The sequence below is a fragment of the Odocoileus virginianus genome, chromosome 1, assembly GCF_023699985.2.
Source record: "Odocoileus virginianus isolate 20LAN1187 ecotype Illinois chromosome 1, Ovbor_1.2, whole genome shotgun sequence".
NCBI lineage: Eukaryota > Metazoa > Chordata > Mammalia > Artiodactyla > Cervidae > Odocoileus > Odocoileus virginianus.
In genome coordinates, this window is record NC_069674.1 from 102,275,680 (window position 1) to 102,303,353 (window position 27,674).

Consider the following 27,674-nt stretch of genomic DNA (forward strand, 5'->3'; position numbering starts at 1 on the left):
TAGCTTTGAAAACTGGGGAAAAGAAAAGTTCTAAGGTCTCATAAATTTGGTGAAGAAAAAGTATACAATGCATTTCCTCATTCTTTTATTCAAGGAAATACTAAACACATAAGGTTAAGCACATTTCAACACGTGAAAATTTCAGTGACCTTGTCCAAACTTGGTAAATGTTTTATGTCTGACTATTCATATTGTCCATCTTATATTACCCAACCTAAGGTAGAAAAGACATTTGACAAAATCCAATGGCCTTTCTTGCTGGAACTCCCAGAAAACTAGGAGGGGAGCTTCCTCAATCCAGTAAATGGCATTTATAAAAAAAACCAGCAGTTAACATACTCAATGGTGAAAGACTGAAAACTTTCCTCCTAAGATTAAGATCAGAAACAAGACAAGGATGCCTGCTTTCACCACTGCTGTTTAACACAGAACAAGAAGTTCTAAGCAAAGCAATTGGTCACACTTTCCCCAGCAGCACCCCTAAAAGTAAAGCAAGGGGGGGAAAAGGGCATCCAAATTGAAAAGGAAAAAGTTAAACTGTCTCTGTTGATCAAAAATGACATGATCCTATATATAGGGAATTCCAAAGAATCTACACAAAAGCTACTAAAGCTAATAAATGGATTCAGCAGAGTTGTAGGGTACATGCTCAACACGTGAAAATCAATTGTTTCTATAACCAGCCACAGACACTCAAAAAAAAAAGGAAATTAAGAAATCCTTTAGAATAACTTGTATAAGGATAAAATACCTAGGAATAAATTTAATAAAAGAGACGCAAGACTTATACATTGAAAGCTACAAGAATAAAGTGAAGGGATTCACATTTCCCAATTTCTTAGTACAAAGCTACAGTAATCCAAACGATTTGGTACTGGTATAAGGATAGAATTGAGAATGGAATTGAGAGTCCTCAAGTAGCTCCTTATACCATACCAACTACTTTTTTGACAAGGATGCCAAGTGAATTCAATGAAGAAAGAGTAGTTTCTTCAACACATGATGCTAGGGCAACTGGAAATTCACATGCAAAAGTGTCAAATTGGACTCTGATCTCACACCACATCAAAAATTAACTCAATGTCTCAATAACCTAAATATAAAAGCCAAAATCATAAAATTCTTAGGACAAAATATATGTGTACTCTTTATGACTTTAGATTTGGTCATGGAGCTTTAGATATGACACCAAAAACATGAGTAACAAAAGAAAAAATTGATAAATTGGACTTCATCAAAATTAAAAGCATTTGTAAATCAAAGGACATTATCATTAAAGAGAAAAGACAAGCTGTATAATAAAAGAAGATACTTGCAAATCATATATATGATAAGTGTTTCAGTTTAGTTCAGTTCAGTCACTCAGTCATGTCCAACTCTGCAACCCCATGGACTGCAGCCAGGCCTCCCTGTCCATGACCAACTCTCAGAGTATACTCAAACTCATGTCCATAGTGTCAGTGATGCCATCCCACCGTCTCATCCTCTGTCATCCCCTTCTCCCACCTTCAATCTTTCCCAGCATCAGGGTGGCCAAAGTATTGGAGTTTCAGCTTCAGCATCAGTCCTTCCAATGAATATTCAGGACTGATTTCCTTTAGGATGGACTGGTTGGATCTCCTTGCAGTCCAAAGGACTCTCAAGACTTGTCTTCTCCAACACCACAGTTCAGAAGCATCCATTCTTCGGCACTCAGCTTTCTTTGTAGTCCCAACTCTCACTTCCATACATGACTACTGGAGAAACCATAGCTTTGGCTAGATGGACCTTTGTTGGTAAAGTAATATCTGCTTTTTAATATGCTGTCTAGGTTGGTCATAGCTTTTCTTCCAAGAACAAGTGTCTTAATTTCATGGCTGCAGTCACCATCTGCAGTGATTTTGGAGCCCAAAAAAATAGAAAGTCTCTCACTGTTTCCATTGTTTCGCCAACTATTAGACATGAAATGATGGGACTGGATGCCATGATCTTAGTTTCCTGAATGTTTAGTGTTTACTATTAAGAAGATAAAAGGAACTCCTGCAACTCAGCAACAAAAAGACAACTCAATTAAATTGGGTAAAGGACTTAACATTTCTGCAGTAAAGATACACAGGTGGCTAACAAGCACATGAAATGTTCAAGATCATAAGGCGTTAAGGAAATGCAAATCAAAACACAATAAGAATCCACACCTACCAGGATGGCTGTAATAACAAAAATTTATAAAGGAAGATATTGAGGGTTGAGGAAATAGAGAAAATAGAACCTTTGTATGCTGTAGATAGTAGTATAAAATGGTGTGGCCTCTGTGGAAAATAGTTGAATAGTTCTTAAAAACACTAAACATAGAATTACTATTTGATCTAGCAATTCCACTCCTAGGTGCATACCTAAAGAAAACAAGAGCTCAAATATTTGTATTCCAACATTCTTATCAGGAATATTTATAATAACTAAAAAGGTGGACACAAGCTAAGTGTTCATCAACAGATCAATGGATAAAGAAAGTGTAGTATATACATACAATGGATTCTTACTCATCCATAAAAAGGAATGAAGTTCTGTTACATGTCATAACATGGATGGACCTTGAAATTATGTTAGGTGAAATAAGCCAGACACAGAAGGAAAAACAGTGTTTGATTTTACTTACATTAAATAAATATCTGCTGCTGCTGCTAAGTCGCTTCAGTCGTGTCTGACTCTGTGTGACCCCACAGACGGCAGCTTACCAGGCTCTGCCATCCTTGGGATTCTCCAGGCAAGATCACTGGAGTGGGTTGCCATTTCCTTCTCCAATGCATGAAAGTGAAGTCGCTCAGTTGTGTCCAACTCTTCGCGACCCCATGGACTGCAGCCTACCAGGCTTCTCCATCCATGGGATTTTCCAGGCAACAGTACTGGAGTGGGTCGCCATTGCCTTCTCCAAATAAATATCTAGAATAGGCAAATTCATAAACAGAAAGCATGTTAGAGATTACCACAGGTGTGATGCAAAGAGAATGAAGACTTACTTATTAGACAGTTTCTGTTTGGATGTTGAAATGTGGAAATAGTGGTGATGGTCCACAGCATTATGAATGTAATTAATGCCACTAAATTCTACACTTAAAACATAGGTAAAGTGGCAACTTTTGTTAAACAAAATGTGATAGATCTATGAAATCGGCAAGTAATCTAAGCATACTCAGCCTGTCTTCCTTCTCCACTTAAATAATATCTTCAAAGTTGGCTGGTAGAGAAAGAGTAATAATAATGATAGTACTTGGACATTAAATTAATTTCATCTTATACTACAACTTAGGTAAAGTAGGTTCAAGTGAAAAAGAAGCAAGGTTTAGGAGTACTTACAGTGAATCAGAGTGAATCAGACTATCATCATCTGATAAAGTGGTTATGTTCTTTCACTCCTTGTGTAATTGAGAAATTCGTGTTTTTACCATCTGAAAAATAGAAGAATTGCATTTTTTTGGTTAGGATTATTCTTTTAGGATAAGAAGAGCCTACTTTCATTTAAAAAGAACAGTTGTTGACTAATACTCCCTGAATACACTATTAGGTATTATAACTATTCTCTACTCAAATTCTTCAAATTCACTAAGTCAGTTTTTACTAGAAAAATGTTTTCTTTCACTTTTTCCCAACTTTTTCTTTCAGTTTTTAGTTTCAGAAATTAAAAGCCCATAGGAACGTTGAAAAAGTAATAAAATTCATACCATATACCATTCATCAAATTTACTAATTGTTACCATTTTACTATATTTGCTTCACCTTTCCTCTCTTTTCTTTGTAAACCATTTAAAATTGAGTTTCAGGCATCATGGCATTTCATCCTTAAATATTTTAACATCATATTCAAAGAACAAGCATGTACTATACATACTACAGTACCACTATCAACCTAATAAAATTAATATTTCCACAATAATATCTAATACTAGACCCATATTCAGATTTCCCCCCAGTTTCTCAGTCTCTTAAAACAGTCAACTGAAGAAGCTAGTCAGCTTTCAAGCTTTGTATTTGTTACCTCTTTGCTTCTTTTAGTCAAGAGCAATCCCCTTATCTTTTTTCCTCCATGAAATTGTTTCAATTTTTAAAATATTGTGTGGAGTGTTATTTTAGTTAGCAAGACAACAAAACCTTTTACTGTAAGGAATTTGGGTCATTTTGAATCATATATGGAAATGCTCGAGTATTTATTTAGAATCTCGTAATTGGTGATCATATTATTCCAGGTAGATATGTATTCTGTAGGGTAGCATTTTTCAGTCTTTTTTAATCTTATCAGATAGAGGGAAACTTTAGTTTTTAAAACTTAAAAAAAGTATGCTCTCCTTTCATGTTATTTATCAAATAAAAACTGTTAAGCTCTTTTCAGACTTCATGTTTCCTTCTGGAAACTGACAGTACTTCCTTCATTTCTTTGTGGTTCACTACTATGTTGTGTGAAGCATAAATTATAAAAGGATGTTTGAGGAATATAAAGAATTTAAGTAAAATTATACTAGAAATTACTCACACTCCCATAAGCTAATGATAATTTTACTGGACTTGAATCAGAGGTTTGCAAACTGGCCTACTGCCATATCTGAACTGTTGCCTATTTTTGTATATCCTGTAAGCTATTAATGGTTGAAAAATTCAGAAGTTAATATTTCATGTCATGTGAACATGTCATGAAACTCAAATTTCAGAATCAGTATCAAAAGCTTTAGTAGAACTCTGACATTTGTAGATGTATTGTCTACAGCTGCTTTTGTGCTAAACTAGAAGAGCTGAGTCACTGGGTTAGAGACTTTATGACTCACAAAGCTTAAAATCATACTGTCTGGTCTTTAATAGAAAAGAATTGTCCGCCTCTGCTCCAAAGCAAAATTAGCGTATTTATATGCAGTTACATAGATTTTGCTTTTTCATGTTAGTGACAAGTTTGTACATTTATAACAGAAAATTGTGGCCTAATAACCATACTATATTTTCTCCTTTAAGATTGAAGACCCACTGGCTATTCTTATTCTCTTTGATGAAGCCAGATACAATTTATTGAAGGGCTTTTATACAGCTCCTGATGCTAAACTGATAACGTTGGCAAGTCTACTGTTGCAGATAGTTTATGGAAATTATGAGAGTAAGAAACACAAGCAAGGTTTCCTAAAGTAAGTATTTAATATAATTCATGGTCTTGTGCTATGCCCAAGATTCAGTTTACTAAGAAAGTTTAGAAATATGTTATTAAGAACTATAGACACTGGTTTGGAATTAAATAGTATAAGGCATGGAATGAGAAGAAAACGTATAGTAATGCATTCTTTTAAGTTATATTCTCTCCAAGGTTATTTTTCTTATATTTGAATATAGTGTGAGATGCCTTATACGTTTCTTTCTTTACTGTATGTTTAACTAAGTTCACTAAAACCTTACTTAGATAAGCTGTAACAACAACACAAAAGGTTATAAGGCAGACGCATTTCAGAACCCACCCAAAAACCAGTTCATGTTTCACGTTGTGAGGAAACACTGAAGTTTTAGCACACCTAAAGTTTGTTTATTGTAGTTTTCAGCATTCAAAAATATTTTGTGCTTACTGAAAGAAGAAACATTTTTCTAGACTGAGCAATGTTGAGATCACGACTTCTTACTTAAAATGTTGAGTTCTCTGATATTTTAAGTATAGTATTTTTCAGCTCAAAAATCATTTAAAGCCATTTGTATCTAGATGATTATATTACTTTAGCTACTAAAGATAACTTATTTTTAAAATGTTGGGATATTTGCTTACAGTGAAGAAAATCTCAAATCTATTGTACCTATTACCAAATTGAAAAGTAAGGCACCTCACTGGACAAACCGAATACTTCATGAATACAAGGTAAGCTGTTAAATAGAAATAAAAAGACATAACCTAGTTGAAATTTTGTTAGTATTCTTAATGTTTTAAACATGGGTACATTAAATTTATATTCCTGAAATAAAAAAGTTATAATTCACATATCTGAAAGAAAAAGTAGCAGGATACTTTATTTTTAACAATTTTTTACTGAATACCTTCTGAATGCTGGTACTGTGGCAAGTGCTAGAGATTTTTAAAAATAAGAAATAATACACTATCTTTATCCATGCACTTAAAATGTAATAAGCATTGTTTTTAGACCTTGATTTTTCTTTTTTAATAGAAGAACTCAGAAGAAAAGTGCCCTTCGGATAATGTCACACATGTTATTCTTTGGGTTAGCCTTGGTTTTAGAAACTGTTTAGTTGACCTGTCTGGACTGTTAAAGGCATATTCTCCTTTCATCTCCTTATTTTACTTTGTTTTTAGAATCTTAGTACAAGTGAAGGTGTCAGTAAAGAAATGCATCACCTACAGCGTATGTTCTTACAGAATTGTTGGGAAATTCCTACATATGGTGCAGCTTTTTTCACAGGACAGATATTTACAAAGGCAAGCCCCAGTAATCATAAAGTCATTCCTGTGTATGTAGGTGTGAATATAAAAGGACTTCATCTCCTCAACATGGAAACTAAGGTAGATTTTTATCTTTTCAACTGATTTTGACCAGTCACACTACATATATAATATCTAAAATAACAGTACTAGGCTACATGAACAATTTCATTTATAATAGCAGAGGATGAGGGTTGAAAACAAAATGATTACCAGTAGGGAGTTAATATTAATTGTAGTACATTTCTACATTGAAATACCTTGCAGCCATACAAAAGAATGAAGAATATTTTTGTGTAGAATGATCTCTAGATATATTTGGTGCTGAACCATATGTAATATGCTATCATTCATGTAAAAATGGGTGGAAACGGGTAGTTAATGGAAGAAAACAAAAACACTAACACAGAAAGATACACGCACATCCCTTTTCATTGAAACATTACTTACAGTGGCCAACATAAACAACTTAAGTGTCGTCAGTGGAGAGATGGCTGGAGAAAATGTGTGTGTGTGTGTGTGTGTGTGTGTGTGTGTTATATGTTCTTACAGAATTGTTGGGGAATTCCTACATATGGAGCGGCTTTTTGCACAGGATAGATATTTACAAAGGCAAGCCCCGGTAGTCATGGAGTCATCCCTGTGTATGTAGGCATGAATATAAAGGTTATACACACACACAATGGAATATTATTATTTGGTCATTAGAAAGAATGAAGTCTTGCCATTGGCAACAATATGGATGGACTTTGAGGGCATTGCGCTAAGTGAAGTAGGTCAGACAAAGATAATGCCACATGATCTCACTTGTGTGTGGTGGGATCTTAAACAAACAGACAAACAAGCTCACAGAAATGAGAACAGACTGGTGGTTGCCAAAGGCAGGGAGGTGGGAGACGGGCAAAATGGGCGAGGGGCCAACAGGTGGGGACTTGAGCCGTAAACTGAATCACGGGGTGTAGGGTAGAGCATGGTCAATAATGCTGTATTGCATATTTGAAAGTTGCTGAGAGAATAGATCTTAAAACTCCTCATCACAACAAAAAAAAATGTGCTAACGGTGTATGGTGACGAACGTTAACAGCACTTGCAGTATATACAAATACTGAATCATGCTGTATACCTGAAACTAATATAATGTCCTATGTCCATTATACCTCAAAAAATGTGGGCAAGTGAAAACTATATTTACATAAATATGTGTTGTGGTGCTTTTGTATGCAGAAAAAGTTTCTTAGGCCTTTGGAGAAGGGAAACTATGTAACTGGGCATAGGAGAAGGGAGACATTTCACTGTATAGCATTTTGCAACTTAAAAAAAAAATTTAACTGTGATTGTATTATCTATTTAAAAATTAATTAGATATAAATGAAAAAGATTCAAATTTTAAAAGGAAGTAAAATATCTGAAACAAGTGGTTCATTTTGAAAATTTGAATTAGTTACAAGAACATTTTTGGGGACAGGATGAAGTGTGGATAGGACTGTGAATACCTGTTAGAACACTTCAGAGCTTTTCTATTCCACCATCTTGATCTGGCTGCCCCTGCTTCAGAGCTTTTCAGTCAGAGGCTCATTGGGATGTTGTGCTCCTTTTTCTAACCAAAGTCATGATAACATAAATATGGAGTTATCACTTATTTTCAGCATATTTAATACATTTCTCAGGATAAACAGCTTTCTAGTTAGTAATAGGAAGCAAATGAAAGTCTGTTTTGTTTATTCAGATTGATGAAGAATAGACTATTCTCGGACTCAATTTAAGTAATAACTAAGCTTATGTAAGCCTTATGTAAGCTTATGTAAGCCTGATGAACTATGGACAAAGGCTCGTGACATTGTACAGAAGACAAGAATCAAGACCATCCCCAAGAAAAAGAAATGCAAAAAAGCAAAATGGCTCTCTGAGGAGGCCTTACAAATAGCTGTGAAAAGAAGGGAAGCGAAAAGCAAAGGAGAAAAGGAAAGATATACCCATTTGAATGCAGAGTTCCAAAGAATAGCAAGAAGACATAAAGCCTTCCTCAGTGATCAGTGCAAACAAATAGAGGAAAACAATAGAATGGGAAAGACTAGAGAGCTCTTCAAGAAAATCAGAGATACCAAGGGAACTTGTCATGCAAAGATGGGCTCAATAAAGGACAGAAATGGTGTGAACCTAACAGAAGCAGAAGATATTAAGAAGAGGTGACAAGAATACACAGAAGAACTGTACAAAAAAGATCTTCACGACCCAGATAATCACAATGGTGTGATCACTCACCCAGAGCCTGGAATGTGAAGTCAAGTGGGCCTTAGGAAGAATCACTACAAACAAAGCTAGTGAATGTGATGGAATTCCAGTTGAGCTATTTGAAATCCTGAAAGATGATGCTGTGAAAGTGCTGCACTCAATATGCCAGCAAATTTGGAAAACTAAGTAGTGGCCACAGGACTGGAAAAGGTCAGTTTTCCTTCCAATCTCTAAGAAAGGCAATCCCAAAGAATGCTTAAACTACTGCACAATTGCACTCATCTCACACACTAGTAAAGTAATGCTCAAAATTCTCCAAGCCAGGCTTCAGCAATACATGAACTGTGAACTTCCAGATGTTCAAGCTGGTTTTAGAAAAGGCAGAGGAACCAGAGATCAAATTGCCAGCATCCACTGGATCATCGAAAAAGCAAGAGAGTTCCAGAAAAAAATATATTTCTGCTTTATTGACTATGCCAAGGCCTTTGACTGTGTGGATAGACTGGAAAATTCTGAAAGAGATGGGAATACCAGACCACCTGACATACCTCCTGAGAAATCTGAATGCAGGCCAGGAAGCAACAGTTAGAACTGGACATGGAACAGCAGACTGGTTCCAAATAGGAAAAGGAGTACGTCAAGGCTGTATATTGTCACCCTGCTTATTTAACTTATATGCAGAGTACATCATGAGAAATGCTCTGCTGGAGGAAGCACAAGCTGGAATCAAGATTGCTGGGAGAAATATCAATAACCTCAGATATGCAGATAACACCACCCTTATGGCAGAAAGTGAAGAAGAACTAAAGAGCCTCTTGATGAAAGTGAAAGAGGAGAGTGAAAAGTTGGCTCAACATTCAGAAAACTAAGATCATGGCATCTGATCCCATCACTTCATGGCAAATAGATGGGGAAACAATGGAAACAGTGGCTGATTTTATTTTTCTGGGCTCCAAAATCACTGCAGGTGGTGACTGCAGCCATGAAATTAAAAGATGCTTACTCCTTGGAAGGAAAGTTATGACCAACCTAGACAGCATATTAAAAAGCAGAGACATTACTTTGCCAACAAAGGTCTTAGCTAGTCAAGGCTATGGTTTTTCCAGTGGTCATGTATGGATGTGAGAGTTGGACTATAAAGAAAGCTGAGCCCCGAAGAATTGATGCTTTTGAACTGTGGTGTTGGAGAAGACTCTTGAGAGTCCCTTGGACTGCAAGGAGATCCAACCAGTCCATCCTAAAGATCAGTCCTGGGTGTTCATTGGAAAGACTGATGCTGAAGCTGAAACTCCAATACTTTGGCCACCTCATGTGAAGAGCTGACTCATTGGAAAAGACCCCGATTCTGGGAAAGATTGAGGGCAGGAAGAGAAGGGGACGACAGAGGATGAGATGGTTGGATGGCATCACCGACTTGATGGACATGGGTTTGGGTGGACTCCAGCAGTTGGTGATGGACAGGGAGGCCTGGCGTGCTGCGGTTCATGGGGTCGCCAAGAGTCGGACATGACTGAGAGACTGAACTGAACTGAACTGAAGCTTACATAAAAAGGCATTTTAGATTAGGAAGTTTCACTGTAAACCTAATTTTTATTTTCATCATTTAAGTCTTATTTATGTAAGCACATAACTTCTGAAATGGTAGTTATTTCATGATTACTCAGAATCATTGTTATTGGCAGCAGTTGTTTTACCATACTGTTAGATACGCCTATGAATGGAGATAAAGACTATGCAGGGACATATGCAGAAGAGGGACTGGCTTCAGTAATTCACTTGGAACTTGACTTTATGAAGTCTTTGATATTGGCTTGTTTTTGAGTCATTTGCTTATCATTTTCTATTTAGACTATTTTATTCATACAAAATAAGCTGTTTCTTATTAGCTTATAACTACTTTTTTTATTCCTATTGTACTTTTTGTTAAAGGAAATGAAAGAGAAATTCCCCTTGTCATTTCGAGAAATTTTTCCTCTGCTATTTTAGAGCATTTTATATCAATATCTGCAAATTCTTCTTCATTGAACTGGCTGGTGATGCCATGGGCATAACACTGAGCCTTTTCTCTAAACTGTGTATTATGTTTGACTTTTGGTAGCATTCCAAATTTAGGCAACAGTGAAAAGCTTTATATAGTATTCAAATGATGGCTCAGTAATAGAACATTTCATACTATGAATAATATTCTGTTCCAGGAATTGAGTGAGATAGCAGTTCACAGGCAGAGGATGATAGTAGTATTATTAAGAATCTGCTTTTTCTAGAAATAGAAATGCTGTCATTGGGTATATACAGAGGTGATTGAAACCAAGGGTAACAATGTTTTCTCTCCACATAATCATTACCTGTGTGCTTTGTAAGCTACCGGTAAATTTATGGCACTATAAAGGCTCTAAGATTTTCAGACCATCAAAGATGAGAACAGTCAGCTTGTCGTCAGTTGTCTTAGGTTGACCAAGCCCTAAGGTGTCTATATGGTCAATATGACAGACTTGCTTAGAGTAAACACCTTCATCTGGAAAAATATCCTCATTTGTATCTAAAACTCTGTTTCACTGTGTGCTTTGTGTAAATAACTATCTTAGGAGATCCTACCCATATGTTATATTTTATAAGTATAGCTATTTGTAAGCAAAATGTTATTATTTTCCCATTATACATGGTTTACACTCATGTAAATTAATTACATTATGTTTCACTTACAGAACCTCCCTTTCAAAATGCCCTAAATCATAATCTTTCTGGCATACCCTTTGTTTGTTTTTTACAATCATTATGTTAAGAACTGCTAGTCCTAGAGAGGTAATGTTTCTAAATATACTTATTTTAAAGGATGGCATGAACATTTTCTTTGTATATATGTATGAAAAGAATATTTTTAGGGTAAGAAAATATAAGTTATTACCTGGAGATAATTATTTCTTAAATAATCAAAATAATATATTGGATTCCTATTTAAATATACCATTATTTAAAACATGTAGGTACAAGGTACTATAATTGTTTTTTAAATAGTTCTGTTGAATATATGAAGGATATATTATTAATTTTTAAAATAATGCTTATATTTACTATAAATATGGGCTTCCCCCATGGCTCAGGTGGTAAAGAATCTGCCTACAATACAGGAGACCTGGGTTTGATCCCTGGGTTGGGAAGATCCCCTGGAGAAGGGAAAGGCTACCCACTCCAGTATTCTGGCCTGGAGGATTCCATGGACTATATAGTCCATGGGGTCTCAGAGTCAGACACAGCTGTGACTCTCACTTTCTTTCACTTACTATAAATATAGCTGTGTACTTATTTTCAGTGATATGAAATTGCCTAAGTCACCAATTTTACCACATTAAATAAATTTCAGATCTGAAAGTACTGTATGAATATTCAAAAGGTACTGAATATAATAAAAGGAATTGTTTTTAACCTGCAGAAAGTAAAAACTTTTAGTACACTTAATTTTCTTGAAAACCACTGATAGAACGGGCATCTTTGTTTTCCCATCATTGGGTAAGTTTAAAATGTACAGTGTGTTTGATTTATTATACTTATCTATTTCAAAATGGCTACCACTATAGCATTAGCCAACATCTCTATCACATCACATAATTAATGTTTTCTGGTGAAAACATTTAAGATCTACTCTCTTAGCAACTTTCAAACATATAGTACAGTATTGCTAATTATAAGCACCATGCCCCACATTAGATTCCCAGAACTTAATTCATCTTATAACTGAAAGTTTGTACTACTTTGACCAACATCTCAATTCCCCCCACCTGCCAGTCACTGATAAAACCACCATTCTACTCTTTGTTTCAATGAGTTTGGCTTTTTTAGATTCCACATGTAAGTGGTATCATCCTGTGGTATTTCTCTGTCTTTAGCTTAAGGCCCTCACGTTCCATCCATGTTGTTGCAAATCAGAGGATTTCCTTATTTCTCATGGCTGAATGTCCATCCATGTTGTTGCAAATCAGAGGATTTCCTTATTTCTCATGGCTGAATGTGTGTGTGTGTGTGTGTGTGTGTGTATACATAAATAAACATACTTAGTACAGAATGGGCATCTTCAACAAATTTTGTCATTCTGATAAAAAGAGTGTCATTGCTGAAGAAGTCTGCTGTGGCTCTTTGCTGCAGGCTATGTCAAGTTACCAAGTGCACTTTGAACAAGTTTTATTCTAACTTTCAAAACCATTCTGTTTAGACCTGGCTAGATAAGTGTAGATAGTAAGAGAAGATAAGTGTTGTTTTTAATAAATACTTCAGTATTAATGATTTGCAATTATGTTGCAGGCTTTACTCATCAGTCTTAAGTATGGTTGCTTCATGTGGCAGTTGGGAGATGCTGATTCATGTTTTCAGATCCATAGTATGGAAAATAAAATGAGCTTTATAGTACATACAAAACAGGTAAAAGTACCTAATCAGTTCTTGATTTATATGATAGTAATAAACTCTTCTGTATTAGTAAAATTATTTCTTTCTTAAAAAATGAAAGTCCATTTTTCTTCAAGTAAAACCTCTTAACGTGAAATTAATATTATTTAAGACCAAGGTAAAAAGGCAGGTCTTTCCTAAACAAAGCAAGAAACTTAGCTGAATAATTTATTGCAGTCTTACAACAATGAAAAATTCCTTCTCAAATACAGAACAGTCTGTCTACTGCATGTATGTCGTTTACACATTCTTATATGCTTCACATTTATTGCTGACATATATTTTACTTTTTAGGCTGGCCTTGTGGTAAAACTACTAATGAAGCTAAATGGACAGTTAATGCCCATGGAAAGAAACTCGTGAGAGGGAAGCTGATACTCAAGTCACCACATTTTGTGATGTAGATTTTTTCCATGAAAGATTTCTTAAACTATTACTTTTAACAAGGCATTTAGTCTCGTGTAATATATATACATATACTATTACATTGTACAGAATCTGTACTCATGTTTGGTGTGTAATATACCAATTAGTTTTATATAATATCCTTGTAAGTTAATTTTTAAGAGAAACACACAAAAATGTGTAGATTGATAGTCTGTATAACATTAGACAAAACAGTAAGCTTTAAAAAAAGTTATTTTTGGTAAATGATAAAGAATTTAGAGGGGACTATGATGAAATTAAAAATATAGCTTTGCTATATCTATGTGTGTGTCATTTCAAAATATATAGAAAGTCATCATAATTTGAATAAAGAAAATATGTTTTCTACTTAAAGCATATATAGCACTATTACTTAAAATGTGTTTTTGTAATCTTTGAACATTTTTCAACATGTTTTTAAGATACTTAGTTAAAATAAGCTAATATATCCCAAAGTATTATAGTTCTTGAAACCCCCGTGTCATAATTATGAGTACCTCTTAAAAACAAGGATTTCAGGGACTCATTCTAGACAAGTTCATTCACTGTCTTCAAAATAGCAGGGCCTGTGTATTTTTCCTTAAGTTTTAGTTTGTTTTCTGTTGATGTAATTTCATACCCAGAAATGAATTTGTATTATTAAAGTTAAGTAAATTATACAAACTTCCTGGCACAAAAACACATACACACATGCAGACTGAGACTAAGGGACAGTCTCTGGCATCAGTTGTTTCATTTATTAAGAACATGCTGTATTTTTCTGAGTTGGCACAATGGTGTAATGTTGCCTTTACGTTGTAGGAAGTAGATCACCAAATACCTGGTGGTTTTTTTTTTTAGGGGAGCACTGATGTCATATGAGTAGCTAACTTGATTAATCTGCTATTTAATATTGAAATTAGGCTTTCTAAGCTTTCCAAGCTTTGAAATTAGTCTTTCCAATTCCAAGAATTGTTGTATTCAATTCAGAGATAGTCCAGAGATTCAACAATCATATTTAAAATTAGCGTACACATTGCAGATAATTTTTTCATATCATCATCTACTCTTCACATTGACTTCTGCATGTTGTTAATGGTGGTCTGCTGAGCTTTATTAAGATTAGGTGGTTAAGTAAATGAAAAGAGAAGCCCTGATTTGTTTTTGACTCAGTGCTAAGCATTTTTGACTGCATAGACAGTGCTCTGTTCAGTTTCATCCATTTCAGTAGCCTCAGTTATTACCAAATACTCTGTCGACTCCCAGACCTAAAACTCTAGCCTCAGCCTTTCTTCTGAGTTCTTGATCTTAATTTCTTGCTATTCCCGCTCCACCTCAGTGGTTTGCACAAGGAACATCTGTCTCATCACAGCTGGAAGCAGTCTGCTCCCTCTCCTGCCCCATTCTCTCCTTATGCTTGTGTTGTCTGGTTAACGGCATCAAACTGCATGTGGCTGCTCAGCCTGGAAATGTGGGAGTGTTCTATAGCTTTTCTGCCTTTAATCATCTACACATTCCTCTTACCAAGTTCTGTCACATGTCCTGTGAGTCCTTTCCTATTCCCTGCCTGTGTTTGCACCGCAGCCACCATAGTTCAAGTCCTTGACATCTGTTCCTGGGCTCATTGTAGCATCTTCCCCTGGCTTCCCAACTCAGAGTCTACATTCTGCCCATCTGTTTCTCCACACCTCTCTCATAGATCCAATTATTTCATTACCCTCTGAAAACCCTCCTCACTGCATGTAAAGTTAAATTCCAGTTCCTTAGTACTGAATATGCTAACCCACCTATCCAGGTTAATATCTATCCGTTTCTCCCACACTCATTCTGTGCTTCCAGCCCAGTGCTGCCCAACCCTGGCTCTGCAGAATGTCACATGGGGAGTGTGACATTTACTACTTTATGACTCAATAATTTTAGGTGGGGCTCAAGCATTTCTGTTTTCAAGTATCCCAGGTGATTTTGATATACAGCTTAGGGTTTAGAACTGCTGTTCTAACTAACTCTAGGAGATAGCTGAATGCTTTTTCTTTCTTAGAGGGAGGTGAGGATACATCTCTGCTGCATCAAATAACTCCCTCCTCTACTTAATACCACATACCCTCCTGGAGTTGTGCGGTATGGCAGCTCTGGGAAAAAGGAAGAGGAAACTATTAGAGTAGCGTGGCTATTAAAAGCTTAAAAACATACAGCATTAAGAAGTCAATTTCAAAATTAGTAGGGAAAAAATGCATTATTGTCAGACCACAACAAACCAGAAATAAAGGGGAAATGCAGACAGCTTTTAATGAGTGCCTAGGAGTATATGAGCACTAAGGGTGAAAGATACTATTTTCCTTTTCATCATCCTTTCAATAAATTTGAGTGCCTTTTATATGCCAGGGAGCCAGTGGTAAGAAAACGTCTCTGCCTTCAGAGATCGAAGTTTAATGAGAGAGGCAAAGTACTCATGTAAAAGTTAAAATTACTATTTTAAGCAAAAAGAGGGAAACTTGATAATAGATCAGGAGAGGATTCCTCATGCCAGCATTGCTTGAGCTGGGGTCCAAGGAATAAGCAGGAGTGAGTGCTGTGAAGACAGCTGAGGGGAGAGGAGATGAGGTGAGATGTTTTGACCTCAAGGATGGTCTTGGAGAATTGATGGAGGAATTACAATTTTCTCATTTTTAGCTAAGAAGTGAATTCAAACCATTGTTTATCCAAATCGCAGCAAATGAATTTCCATTATAGAAATAAAACCAGAATAGGTAACACTGTGCATGATGACTGCATTAAGAAGAAGAAAATGTACTGAAGAACCACATCTTATAAGATTTAAAATTGCCAAAATTGACTCTAGAAAGACTTGATGGAAATATTTAACAAGGTAAAACTACCCATAGTTCTTGACCAAATTTAATAAAGGGTTGGATACATTTTATTAGATTTTAATTTGATCCTGAGGAACTCAGTGGCAAAAACTAATTAGAAGAATTTGGTATATGGAAAAAAAACTGATTTATTAATCAGTTCCTTACTTTATAACAGAAAAAAAACACTTCCAGTGAAATTATTTCAGTAAGATGAAAATAGGAAAAATTTAAATTGTTTTTGCTGTACTGTGTGTATAGAAACTGAAAAATTAAGTTGGTGTGAGTACATGCAAAAAATAGTACCTCAACAAAAATTCATCTGTGATGGTATGATTCCCCTTTAATATTGTATTCATAAAGCCAGAATGCCTCTATGATCATACTTGATATTTGAAGAGGCAGGGATAAGCAGAGTGGAAAGGACCTAAAGCAAAAGAAGGGTAAGCCCTGGAAGTTCTTAGAAATAAGAGTGCTTGAGGCAAAGAAATATATTTTGGACATCTAAGGGTGTAGGTGAGAAAAGCAATTTCAATACATTCGGGCAATTTCAATACATTCGGACAATTTCTATGACAGGAGGAAGTACTGGTTGTTCAGAATCCACTGGAAGGGCACCAAAGATAAGCAGAAAATGAGGCACCTATTTCTCCATTAGAATGCAGAGTTCCAAAGAATAGCCAGGAGAGAGAGATAAGAAAGCCTTCCTCAGCGATCAATGCAAAGAAATAGAGGAAAACAACAGAATGGGAAAGACTAGAGATCTCTTCGAGAAAATTAGAGATACCAAGGGAACATTTTAGGCAAAGATGGGTTCGATAAAGGACAGAAATGGTATGGACCTAACAGAAGCAGAAGATAATAAGAAGAGGTGGCAAGAATACACAGAAGAACTGTACAAAAAAGATCTTCACGACCCAGATAATCACAATGGTGTGATCACTCATACTCACCTAGAGCCAGACATCCTGGAATGTGAAGTCAAGTGGGCCTTAGAAAACATCACTACGAACAAAGCTAGTGGACGTGATGGAATTCCAGTTGAGCTACTTCAAATCCTGAAAGATGATGCTGTGAAAGTGCTGCACTCAATATGCCAGCAAATTTGGAAAACTCAGCAGTGGCCACAGGACTGGAAAAGGTCAGTTTTCCTTCCCCTAAGAAAGACAATGCCAAAGAATGCTCAAACTACTGCACAATTGCACTCATCTCACACGCTAGTAAAGTAATGCTCAAAATTCTCCAAGCCAGGCTTCAGCAATACATGAACCATGAACTTCCAGATGTTCAAGCTGGTTTTAGAAAAGGCAGAGGAACCAGAGATCAAATTGCCAATATCCTCTGGATCATCGAAAAAGCAAGAGAGTTCCAGAAAAACATCTACTTCTGCTTTATTGACTATGCCAAAGCCGTTGACTGTGTGGATCACAATAAACTGAAAAATTTAATAAACTGTGGAAAATTCTGAAAGAGATGGGAATACCAGACCACCTGACCTGCCTCTTGAGAAACTTGTATGCAGGCCAGGAAGCAACAGTTAGAACTGGACATGGAACAACAGACTGGTTCCAAATAGGAAAAGGAGTTTGTCAAGGCTGTATATTGTCACTGTGCTTATTTAATGTATATGCAGAGTATATCATGAGAAATGCTCTGCTGGAGGAAGCGCAAGCTGGAATCAAGATTGCTGGGAGAAATATCAGTAACCTCAGATATGCAGATGACTCCACCCTTACGGCAGAAAGTGAAGAGGAAGTAAAAAGCCTCTTGATGAAAGTGAAAGAGGAGAATGAAAAAGTTGGTTTAAAGCTTAACATTCAGAAAACTAAGATCATGGCATCTGGTCCCATGACCTCATGGGAAATAGAGGGGGAGACAGTGCAAACAGTGTCAGACTTTATTTTGGGGGGCTCCAAAATCACTGCAGATGGTGACTGCAGCCATGAAATTAAAAGACACTCCTTGGAAGGAAAGTTATGACCAACCTAGATGGCATATTAAAAAGCAGAGACATTACTTTGCCAACAAAGGTCTGTCTGGTCAAGGCTATGGTTTTTCCAATGGTCATGTATGGATGTGAGAGTTGGACTGTGAAAAAAGCTGAGCACCGAAAAATTGATGCTTTTGAACTGTGGAGTTGGAGACTCTCGAGAGTCCCTTGGACTGCAAGGAGATCCAATCAGTCCATCCTAAAGGAGATCAGTCCTGGGTGTTCATTGGAAGGGCTGATGCTGAAGCTGAAACTCCAATACTTTGGCCACCTCATGGGAAGAGTTGACTCATTGGAAAAGACCCTGATGCTGGGAGGGATTGGGGGCAGGAGGAGAAGGGGACGACAGAGGATGAGATGGCTGGATGGCATCACCGACTCAATGGGCACGAGTTTCAGTAAACTCCGGGAGTTGGTGATGGACAGGGAGGCCTGGCGTGCTGCGATTCACGGGGTTGCAGAGAGTCGGACACGACTGAGTGACTGAAGTGAACTGAACTCCCCATTAGTTAAACAATACAAATAGCTAATACTTTAAAATGGTGTTTACTATAGGCCCGGCATTATTCAGAGCTCTTTTAGATATGTTAATTCATTCAATCACTGAAGCAGTCACTATTATTCCCATCTAACAGATGGAGAAACAGTTAAGTGGTTTGTGAAAGAACATAGCTAATTAGCTGTGGAGCTGAGATTCATATCAAGTCAGTCTGGTTCCAAATACAAATGAATTAGAAACATACATGGTTGTAATAAAAACAGCATTTGTTTTCTATCTTTTAAAAAGCTTAAGAGTCAAACTTCCTAACAGTAATGTAAATGTTTTCATTTTAGAGGTTATGCAGTTTCATATTTCACTTGAAAGTGAAAGTCGCTCAGTTGTGTCTGGCTCTTTGCAACCCCATGGACTATACAGTCCATGGAATTCTCCAGGCCAGAATACTGGAGTGGGGAGCTGTTCCCTTCTCCAGGGGATTTCCTGATGCAGGACTCCACCTGCAACGTGGGAGACCTGGGTCCAATCCTTGGGTTCCATGGGTCACATGAAGAGTCAAACACGACTTAGTGACTAAACAACAACAATGCCTAAGATAGGGAAGGGAGGAGGAGGGTTTGAAGAAATGTGTTGAAAATCCTGGTGCCTAAGGGACATGTAGGTAGAGACGGCCCTGGCCTGAAGCAGGAGTGGCAACTGAAACTACAGGAACAGATTTAAAGCCACCCAGGAAGAGTAGAATGAGAATCAACCCAAAGAATGCCATTTGAGAAATGGGCAAAGGAAGAGCAACCCACAAAGCATCTTGTTAGGTACCTGGTTATCAGTATGGAAAAGAAACATCTTGGCACCATCCTGCCCATAAATTTCATATAGGCAAAAATTAAGAATTAAAATAATTTTTAGGGAATTTTTTTTTTTTACATTCTTTTTGGGGGGTTGCTATGCTGGGTCTTCCATGTGGTATGCAGGCTTCTCGATGAGCTAGCTTTTCTCATTGGGGAGCATGGGCTCTAGGTGCAGCTTCAGTAGTAGTAGCCTAGAGGCTTAGTTGCTCTGTGGCACATGGGATCTTCCCGGAGCAGGGATCAAACCCATGTCCCCTGCACTGGCAGGCAGATTCTTAACCATTGGACCAGCAGGGAAGTCCAAGGACCACCCTTTTAAAGTTTTTTATTCTCCTTCCTCTTTTTGATCTGGTTCAACTACATCCTCATATTCTACAAGTGTTCCCGGTTTTCTGGTAGTAGTTATGTTGGTTGTATTAGACTGGGACTAAATTAGTCATGTAACTTTCCCTTGTCTTGTCGTTTAGACGATGATGCTTGAAAGGAGGTCACACTCACCTCAGCACCTTTCTCAAAGCTCACCACGTCTCCGGCCCACATTCATTCCCCAGTACTTCCTGGAAACTTCGAAGGCAGCCCCGCCTTCAACTCAACTCCTCTAGGTCTGGGGGACCCGTTTAAACACTGGTGCAGCCGCCACCTCCTGGAGTTGCGCATACTCCGTTATCCAGAGCTCCAGTCACTCACCTGGTTCATGGTATGGGAGCCTCGTCTGGCCTGAAGAATGGCCTAGGAGTAACCGAAACAAAAGAGGGTGGACTCCACGAAGCGGTTTGGTCAAATCAAATGAGATGGTTTGGGGACAAGCTGCCTCCTCCATGTTACTAAATGCCATTACCCCCCCCCCCCGCCCCCCACGAGTCACCTGCCATTTACCCCGCAGGCACGAAAGCCAGGCTGGGGAGCAGCACCTCAGAGCACGACTCTCCGTGAAGCTGAACCCGAGTGGGTGAGCGTGTGGTAACCGCTGAGGGCCAAGCCCTACCCAGTGACTTTCCACTCCGGCTGCTTCTTAGACTCAGAAGCCAGGGCCGCCGCCGACCGACTCAGTCAGAACCCGCCTCCCCGGGAAAGGCCAGGGCTCAAGCTGAGGATCCAGACGCGCGCTCTCGGCTCCGCGCGCGCGCCCCTGCGCGGTTCTCGCGTGACCCGGGGCCAGCTCACAAACGCGCGGGCGCGGCGGAGCCCCGGCGCCGGGCCACTGTCGCCGCGGGCCAGGCTTGCGTCCCAGCCGAGCAGCAGGCTCGTCCCCCCGGACTCTTGGCATGCGACCCCTCCCTCCACTCGCCAGGGGAAGACTCCAGGTGACGCGAAGCTCTGACTTTACATCAGCGACCCTCTAAGCCAAATCCAGGTTATCTCCCTCTCCGTTCCCCCTCCACAGCTGCAGCTCTGCGTGTCCTCCCTTTGTTCCATGTCCCCGGGATACCCACCTGGAGCACGTGTGCCTCCTGTCACACGTCGCTTTTTTCACAGTCTAGCAAGTAATTTGTCCAAGCTTCACTGTGTCTTTCAGCTCTGTAACAAATTACACTGGGTCACTGTTGAGCTAATTAATATTTAGGATAACAGAAGTTGGGATCTATTTTTGCCCCTCAAATCGGCAATATTTATTTTAAGATGAAACTCTCAGTGCTTGTGATAATGAGGGGAGACTATGTCCTATAGCTTTTTAGAATATTATTTAGTTGTGTGTGTGAGTCTTAAAAATAGTCACTTAGGAATGGTCAAATAATTGATGGCACATCCTTCAGTGGATGTGCGTGAAAGGTAAACTTTCAAATATTTGATGGCAAATCATAGTATGTTAATTATGACTTATATTCTGTGACAATGTAAATGTTTCATATCTGTACTGTTCAGTAAGGGAGTCAGCACCTAAGGTAGTCAGTCCAGTATGACCGAGGAGTGAAATCTTAATTTAATTAAACCTAAACTAAAATAGAAGGCAATGGCACCCCACTCCAGTACTCTTGCCTGGAAAATCCCATGGATGGAGGAGCCTGGTGGGCTGCAGTCCATGGGGTGGGAAGAGTTGGACATGATTGAGCGACTTCACTTTCACTTTTCACTTTCATGCACTGGAGAAGGAAATGGCAGCCCACTCCAGTATTCTTGCCTGGAGAATCCCAGGGACGGGGAGCCTGGTGGGCTGCCGTCTGTGGGGTCACACAGAATTGGACACGACTGACGTGACTTAGCAGCAAACTAAAATAGCCACATGTGGTTACTAGCTACCATACTGGATGATAATGCATGGTCTCATTTTGTTTTTTCAAAAATGTATGATATTCATCATTGGTTATCTCTAAGAAAGGGACATCATAGTTGCTTCTCCAACATCTAATCTTCCTTTGGGTTGTTCTAACTCCCTGATATGTGTATATACGTGTGTGTGTATGAATATATTCTCACACACACACATCTCATTTCTGAGTCAGTTTCTCCTCCAGTACCAGTCCAAACTGGGTGCAGTATTCATGGTCAATCTGCAGGTACCTTCACATGGAGACCAGAGCAAGCAACCCTTGTCCAATTTTGTATCTTTTAAAAACAACCCTTTTGTTACACACAGCAATGTAAATGTACATAATGCTACCAATTGTACACTTTAAAATGATTAAACTGATAAATTTTATGTATAGTTTACCACAGTGAAAACAAAAAACCAACCCTTTTTCAGAAAAACAGCCAGAAACCTGAGGATACAACTACCATAAACCATGATGACCCATCAACATCACGATCCCAGGTCTGCCATGCTTTCTAAAGCACAAAAGCTAAAGCCACTTAAGGAAGCTATCCCCACAAAAGCCAACTGCACAATCTGGGCTGCTACAAAATACCAAGGTCAAAACTCTAAAGCTATAAAACATGAACCCTCACCACCCCAGAGTCTTAATTTCTCTAGTTGCATTTATTTTTCAAAATGTTCAGCCAATGCACCAGATGTTGCAAATTGTGGCAAAGAATGACACCCTTTTTACCCTTCCCAAGTTCTTTATCATTAACTATAACCAAGTAGAAAAGAGTCAAAGTAACACAATTATTACTGGCAAAGCAGTTTAGAGATAGTGGTTTTGGTGTGCAGCTAAGTGAACTTGTAATAACTCACCAATGAATTCGACATAATTACTTTGTCATCACACAGATGGACAACCTTAGCTCCCCCAGCAGTTATGCACCGCCCTTATTCTATGGAAGACAACCGCGTGTGTGCGTGCTAAGTTGCTTCAGTCGTGTCTGTTCGTGACCATATGGTCTATAGCTCACCCAGCTCCCAAAAGGAGCTGAGTTCATCTGTCATCCAACTCTCATCTTGTCTACAGAGGATGTATAGCAGAGGAGACTCAAGGCCAAGGGCACTGCATGAGCAGTTTCTTCCACATGGAAACCTGAGGTCAGGAGAAAGCAGTTACACCCCCACATGTCTCAAGAAGAAAAAGAAAATCTGGACAAACCAATAATCGTTAAATCAAATGCATTAGCGATCAAGAAGCAAATTTTACAGAACCTTCAGGGGATAGATTATTCCTATAATATTCAAAATGCTTTAAGAAGCAGATAATTCGTATGCTACCCAGTTTGTTTTACAAGCATGGTATAACCTTGACAGTAAAATTGGACAAGAACAGTACAAAAAAGGGAAACTGTTAGCAAAATTACTCTTAAAAGCATAAAAATTCTGAGTAAATGTTATATTTAATTCAGAAAAAGTAATCTATCATGATCAAGTTTGATTTATCCAAGAAATGCCACATGTTCAATAAAAAAAAATCTGTTAATGTAATATACCACATTAGCAGATTAAAGTAATAAGACAGATAGCAGCTGTCATTTCTCCACGTGGTGCTGAAGGGCTTAACAAATGTATTAAGACCATAATAATAAACAAGAGTCAGAGAACTGGATAAGAAGAAACAAAAATTGCCAATATTTATGATATTGTCTCTCTAGAATATCCAGGAGAATATGTAAAGTTATTAGAATAAGAGAGCCCAATCAAATTGCTGGATACAAAATCAACATACAAAGATTAGTAGTGTTCCTATATACGAGTATTTTAAAAACCGAAAGAAGAAACATAGGAGACAGATATCATTCCCAGTATAAATATAGCTATATCACATTATTAACTGGGAAGACTTAATGACAACAATACATCACTTCTTCCCCAAATTAATTTACAAATTTAATTCAATACTTATTGAAATACAAGCAAGAGATTTTATGGAACTTAATATGCTTATCTTGAAATTGATCTGGCAATGTAAACAGCTTGTGGGATCTTAGTTCCCCAACCAGGAATTGAACATAGGCTTTTGGCAGTATAAGAGTGAGGGCCTAACCACTGGACTGCCAGGGAATTCCTTGCACTTTACTCATCTGGGTGAGCCATTCGGAGTTGGGTCAGCTGAACAGTTCCTCTGATAGCCCTGGCAACGCTTATCTGTGGTCAGGTGGGTTACTCTGCTTTGGAGTGTTGGCTGGTTAAAAGCTGGAGTGACAAGTCACATGTCTCTCATCATCCAATAGGCAAGCCCAGACTTCTTCACATAGGTAGGGGGTCTCAAGAACTGTTGAGAAGCCAGTTTGTAAGTTCCAATATCTGTCAAAACTCTGCTGTGTCATGTTTGCTAATGCTCCAGTATCCAAAAATAACTGACATGGCCAACCTGAGATTCAAGAGGTAGAATCTGTTTCATACAGAGTTAGGAAACATTTATGACCCTTTTGAAATTTCTGATTCTGCTTTCTGCCCTGGGGGCTGAACTGTATGGATATCTTCAAGTGTTTCTCATGCTCTTTGGCTTCCCCTGGACTCAGCCAACGGGAACAGCAGGGAAGACAAAAGGAGAGTGAGATCAAGGATTTATTCCCTTGGGTCTCTTGCTGCAGACTGACTGGTTCCTCCAGCCAAAGGCCCAGCACCAATCAGGTGGTTTTTCTCCTACAATGTGACAAAACACATTGTAGAAATAGAAAATTATAGACCCAATTACTTGGGCTCAGCCATAATTGAAATTGTAGTTAAAGCCTTAAGCCATACATTTTGAGAAACTTTAAGTAGAAATCATTTGGACAAGGACTATTTTAATAACCTTTAATACTCAGGTGTTAGAGTTAGGTGTTAAAGTTAAGTGAGCAGATAGGTGACTCAGATGGTAAAGAATCTGCCTGCAATGCAGGAGACCTGGGTTTAATCCCGGGGTCAGGAAGATCCCCGGGAGAAGGGAACGGTTACCCACTCCAGTATTCTTGCCTGGGGAATTCCATGGGCAAAGGAATCTGGTGGGTTATGGTCCATGGGGCCACAAAGAGTCAATTATTTGGGCTTCCCTGGTAGCAAAGATGGTAAAGAATCTGCCTGCAATGCAGGAGACCCCAATTTGATTCCTGTGTCAGGAAGACACCCTGGAGAAGGGAACAACTACCCACTCCAGTATTCTTGCCTGGAGCCTGGCAGGCTATAGTTCATGGGGTTGCAAAGAGCTGGACATGACTGAGTGACTCATTCACTTCATTAACACTCAGTTAAAGCAAAAGCCAAAAGTGTACTGATTAAACCCCAGTCCAGTCTGGTGTGGTTATGGTTCTACTGAAGTTAGATCTACACATGGAAATAATATAATTTAGTATGTCTCCTATTATGGACATGTGTTATTGCCAATCTGTTACTATCACAAACAATGCTTTTTCTGTCCACTTAAGAATTCATTCTCCGGGCTTCCCTGGTGGCTCAGATGGTAAAGAATCTGCCTACAATGCAGGGAGACCTGGGTTCGATCCTTGGGTTGGGAAGATCCTCTGGAGAAGGGAATGGCAACCCACTCTAGTATTCTTGCCTGGAGAATTCCATGGACAGAGGAGCTTGGCAGGCTACCGTCCATGGGGGTCACAAAAAAAAAAAAAAAAAAAAAAGAATTCATTCTCCTTTAACCAAAATAATATATTATGATAAACAGTAAGGATTCACTGCATAGCACAGGGAACTATATTCAATATCTTGTGATAAATTATAATGGAAAAGAATTTTTAAAAAGAATATATACATATGTATAACCAAATCACTTTGTTGTAGACTTAAAACTAAAATAGTGTAAATCAACTATACTTCAATATAAAATAGTGAAAAGAATTCATTCTCTGTTCTCATGTATGAAGACATCCTCTTAATATCATCTACTTGGAAAGTCTTACTGTTTTACTTTTCACATTTAAATCCATAGTCCACCTAAGATTGACTTTTGTGGATGGCAAGATAGGGGTCAAAATCTTTTTCTTTCTGTATGGATTCCCAGTTGACCCAGAATCAAAAGCCATTTTTTCCCCATTATTCTTAATGCCATCTTTGTCATAGATGAAGGTCCATTTATGCATGGGTCTCATCCTCTTAATGTCAACCTTTTTGTGATCTTATACTTTAGAATTATCTTACATAAAGAACAATTAAGTTTTGTTTCTTCTTTTTTTTTTTTTTTTTTTTACAAATTGGTTCCTTTTTCCATTCACATCTATTTGATTATCAATATGTTTAGACTGGATACTCAATTCTACAATGATGGTGACTTTCACCAAAGTTGCTAGGAATTCTTTTCTCATTTTGTTATTCCTTTTCATTAAGTGTTCCCTCCCATCGGATTGCTCTCATGATATTTTGATTGTTTATAATATTCTATAGTTTCAGGATAAAGCTGTTTAATTATTCTGTTTTGGGTATTGTTGTACACCATGGATCTGTGGATTCATATTGTTCATCAGTTCTGGAACATTCTCAGCCATTCTTTTTAATTTTTTCACAATTTTATTTATTCATTTTTGGCTGTGCTGGGTTTCTGTTGCTGCTCAGGCTTTCTCTCTAGTTGCTGCCAGTGGGGGCTACTCTCCAGCTGTGGTGTGGGGGCTTCTCACTGCCGTGGCGCTCTCGCTGCAGAGCATGAGCTCTCGGCGCAAGGGCTTCAGTAGCTGTGGCACATGGCTCAGTGGCTGTGGCTTCCGAGCTCTAGAGCACAGGCTCCGCAGTTGCGGCCCACGGGCTTGGCTGCTCTGCAGCATGTGGAATTTCCCCAGGCCAGGGGTTGAACCTGCATTGGCAGGCAAATTCTCTACCACTGAGCCACCAGGGAGGCCCTCATTATTTTTAAAATGTTGCTTTGGCTTCATTGTCTTCACTTTCCTTTTGAAACTCTAATTAGATATATGTTAGTCCATTACATCTTCCATGTGCTGACTTATAATTTCCATCTCCTTATCTGTCTTTACTACATTCTGGATATATCTTTCATATTTTCTAGTTAAATAGTTGTCCAGTTGTTCTAGCATCATTATTGAAAAGACCAGTTTTTCCCCAACACTACAAAGTCCCATCTTTTTCATAAATCAAGTATCTGTCATAATCAAATGTCTGTTTCTGGGACTTGTATATTTTCTACTGATCTATTTGTATATTCTTGTGCCAATTCCATATCCCCTTAATTGCTGTGGCTTCATAATGAGTCTTGATATCCAACAGCCAAGTCCTCCCACTTGATTTTCCTCCTTTAAGAGTGTCATAACTATTCTTGACCCTTTGTTTGTCCAAGCAGCAGCTCGTCAAGTTCCACAGAAATAAGGTTAGGGTTTTGGTAACAATCTTACTCAGTGTATAGACCTGGGGCAGACAGATCCTGGGAGAAGACTGCCACAGAGGCAGTCAGAGCCCAGGCGGCTGCAGCGCCACCTCAGTTCTTGCAGCCCTGATGCCCTGACCCCAGCACTGGCTCCTGCACACCGTGGCCATGCGCTAGATGTGGGACAAACACAACAGAGAAAGGGGTGCAACCTCGGGTTTCCTCTGTGTGGAACTGCAGATGCCTTCGCAGGCAGCACATAGATTTGCTGTGACCACATGTGCGTCCCTGGCTTTAGCAACCATCTCCTTTGGAGCAAGGCACACAGACAAGGGCAATGGAGTCTGATCAAACCGGGCCCTCAGAGCTTCCTC

The 27,674-nt window shown here is 38.4% G+C and overlaps 2 protein-coding genes and 1 long non-coding RNA gene across 17 annotated transcripts in view; 2 read left to right on the plus strand and 1 right to left on the minus strand.

Annotated features, from left to right (window-relative positions):
• KRIT1 (KRIT1 ankyrin repeat containing) overlaps positions 1 to 13,882 on the plus strand; it is a 40,204-nt gene extending 26,322 nt beyond the window's left edge. For all 3 annotated transcript variants that reach the window (XM_020902188.2, XM_020902190.2, XM_070471810.1), the window contains 5 exons: positions 4,975 to 5,141; positions 5,767 to 5,854; positions 6,305 to 6,511; positions 12,959 to 13,075; positions 13,397 to 13,882. In XM_020902188.2, coding sequence (XP_020757847.2) covers positions 4,975 to 5,141; positions 5,767 to 5,854; positions 6,305 to 6,511; positions 12,959 to 13,075; positions 13,397 to 13,465 — 648 coding nt within the window. In that variant the 3' untranslated portion in view covers positions 13,466 to 13,882. The remainder of the gene's footprint in view (positions 1 to 4,974; positions 5,142 to 5,766; positions 5,855 to 6,304; positions 6,512 to 12,958; positions 13,076 to 13,396) is intronic.
• Positions 66 to 27,674, minus strand: part of LOC139036462 (uncharacterized) — a 60,284-nt gene continuing 32,675 nt past the window's right edge. For 2 of the 9 annotated variants that reach the window (XR_011489235.1, XR_011489216.1), the window contains exons 2-5: positions 21,124 to 21,208; positions 20,189 to 20,419; positions 3,334 to 3,425; positions 66 to 2,919 (exon numbers count right to left, since the gene is read on the minus strand). This is a non-coding gene — a long non-coding RNA (uncharacterized lncRNA). Of the gene's footprint in view, positions 3,215 to 3,333; positions 3,426 to 7,923; positions 8,028 to 17,309; positions 17,514 to 20,188; positions 20,420 to 20,566; positions 20,785 to 21,123; positions 21,209 to 27,674 lie in introns of those variants that run through there. The other 7 variants (XR_011489230.1, XR_011489225.1, XR_011489238.1 and 4 more) reach the window with 7 other exon arrangements.
• Positions 20,872 to 27,674, plus strand: part of LRRD1 (leucine rich repeats and death domain containing 1) — a 31,960-nt gene continuing 25,157 nt past the window's right edge. For 2 of the 5 annotated variants that reach the window (XM_020902186.2, XM_070471803.1), the window contains exon 1: positions 20,907 to 21,044. Coding sequence is in view for 1 of the 5 variants with exons in the window: in XM_070471802.1 (XP_070327903.1) it covers positions 20,956 to 20,994 (39 nt within the window). In the remaining 4 variants the exon portion in view is untranslated. Of the gene's footprint in view, positions 21,045 to 27,674 lie in introns of all 5 variants that reach the window. The other 3 variants (XM_070471802.1, XM_070471801.1, XM_020902187.2) reach the window with 3 other exon arrangements.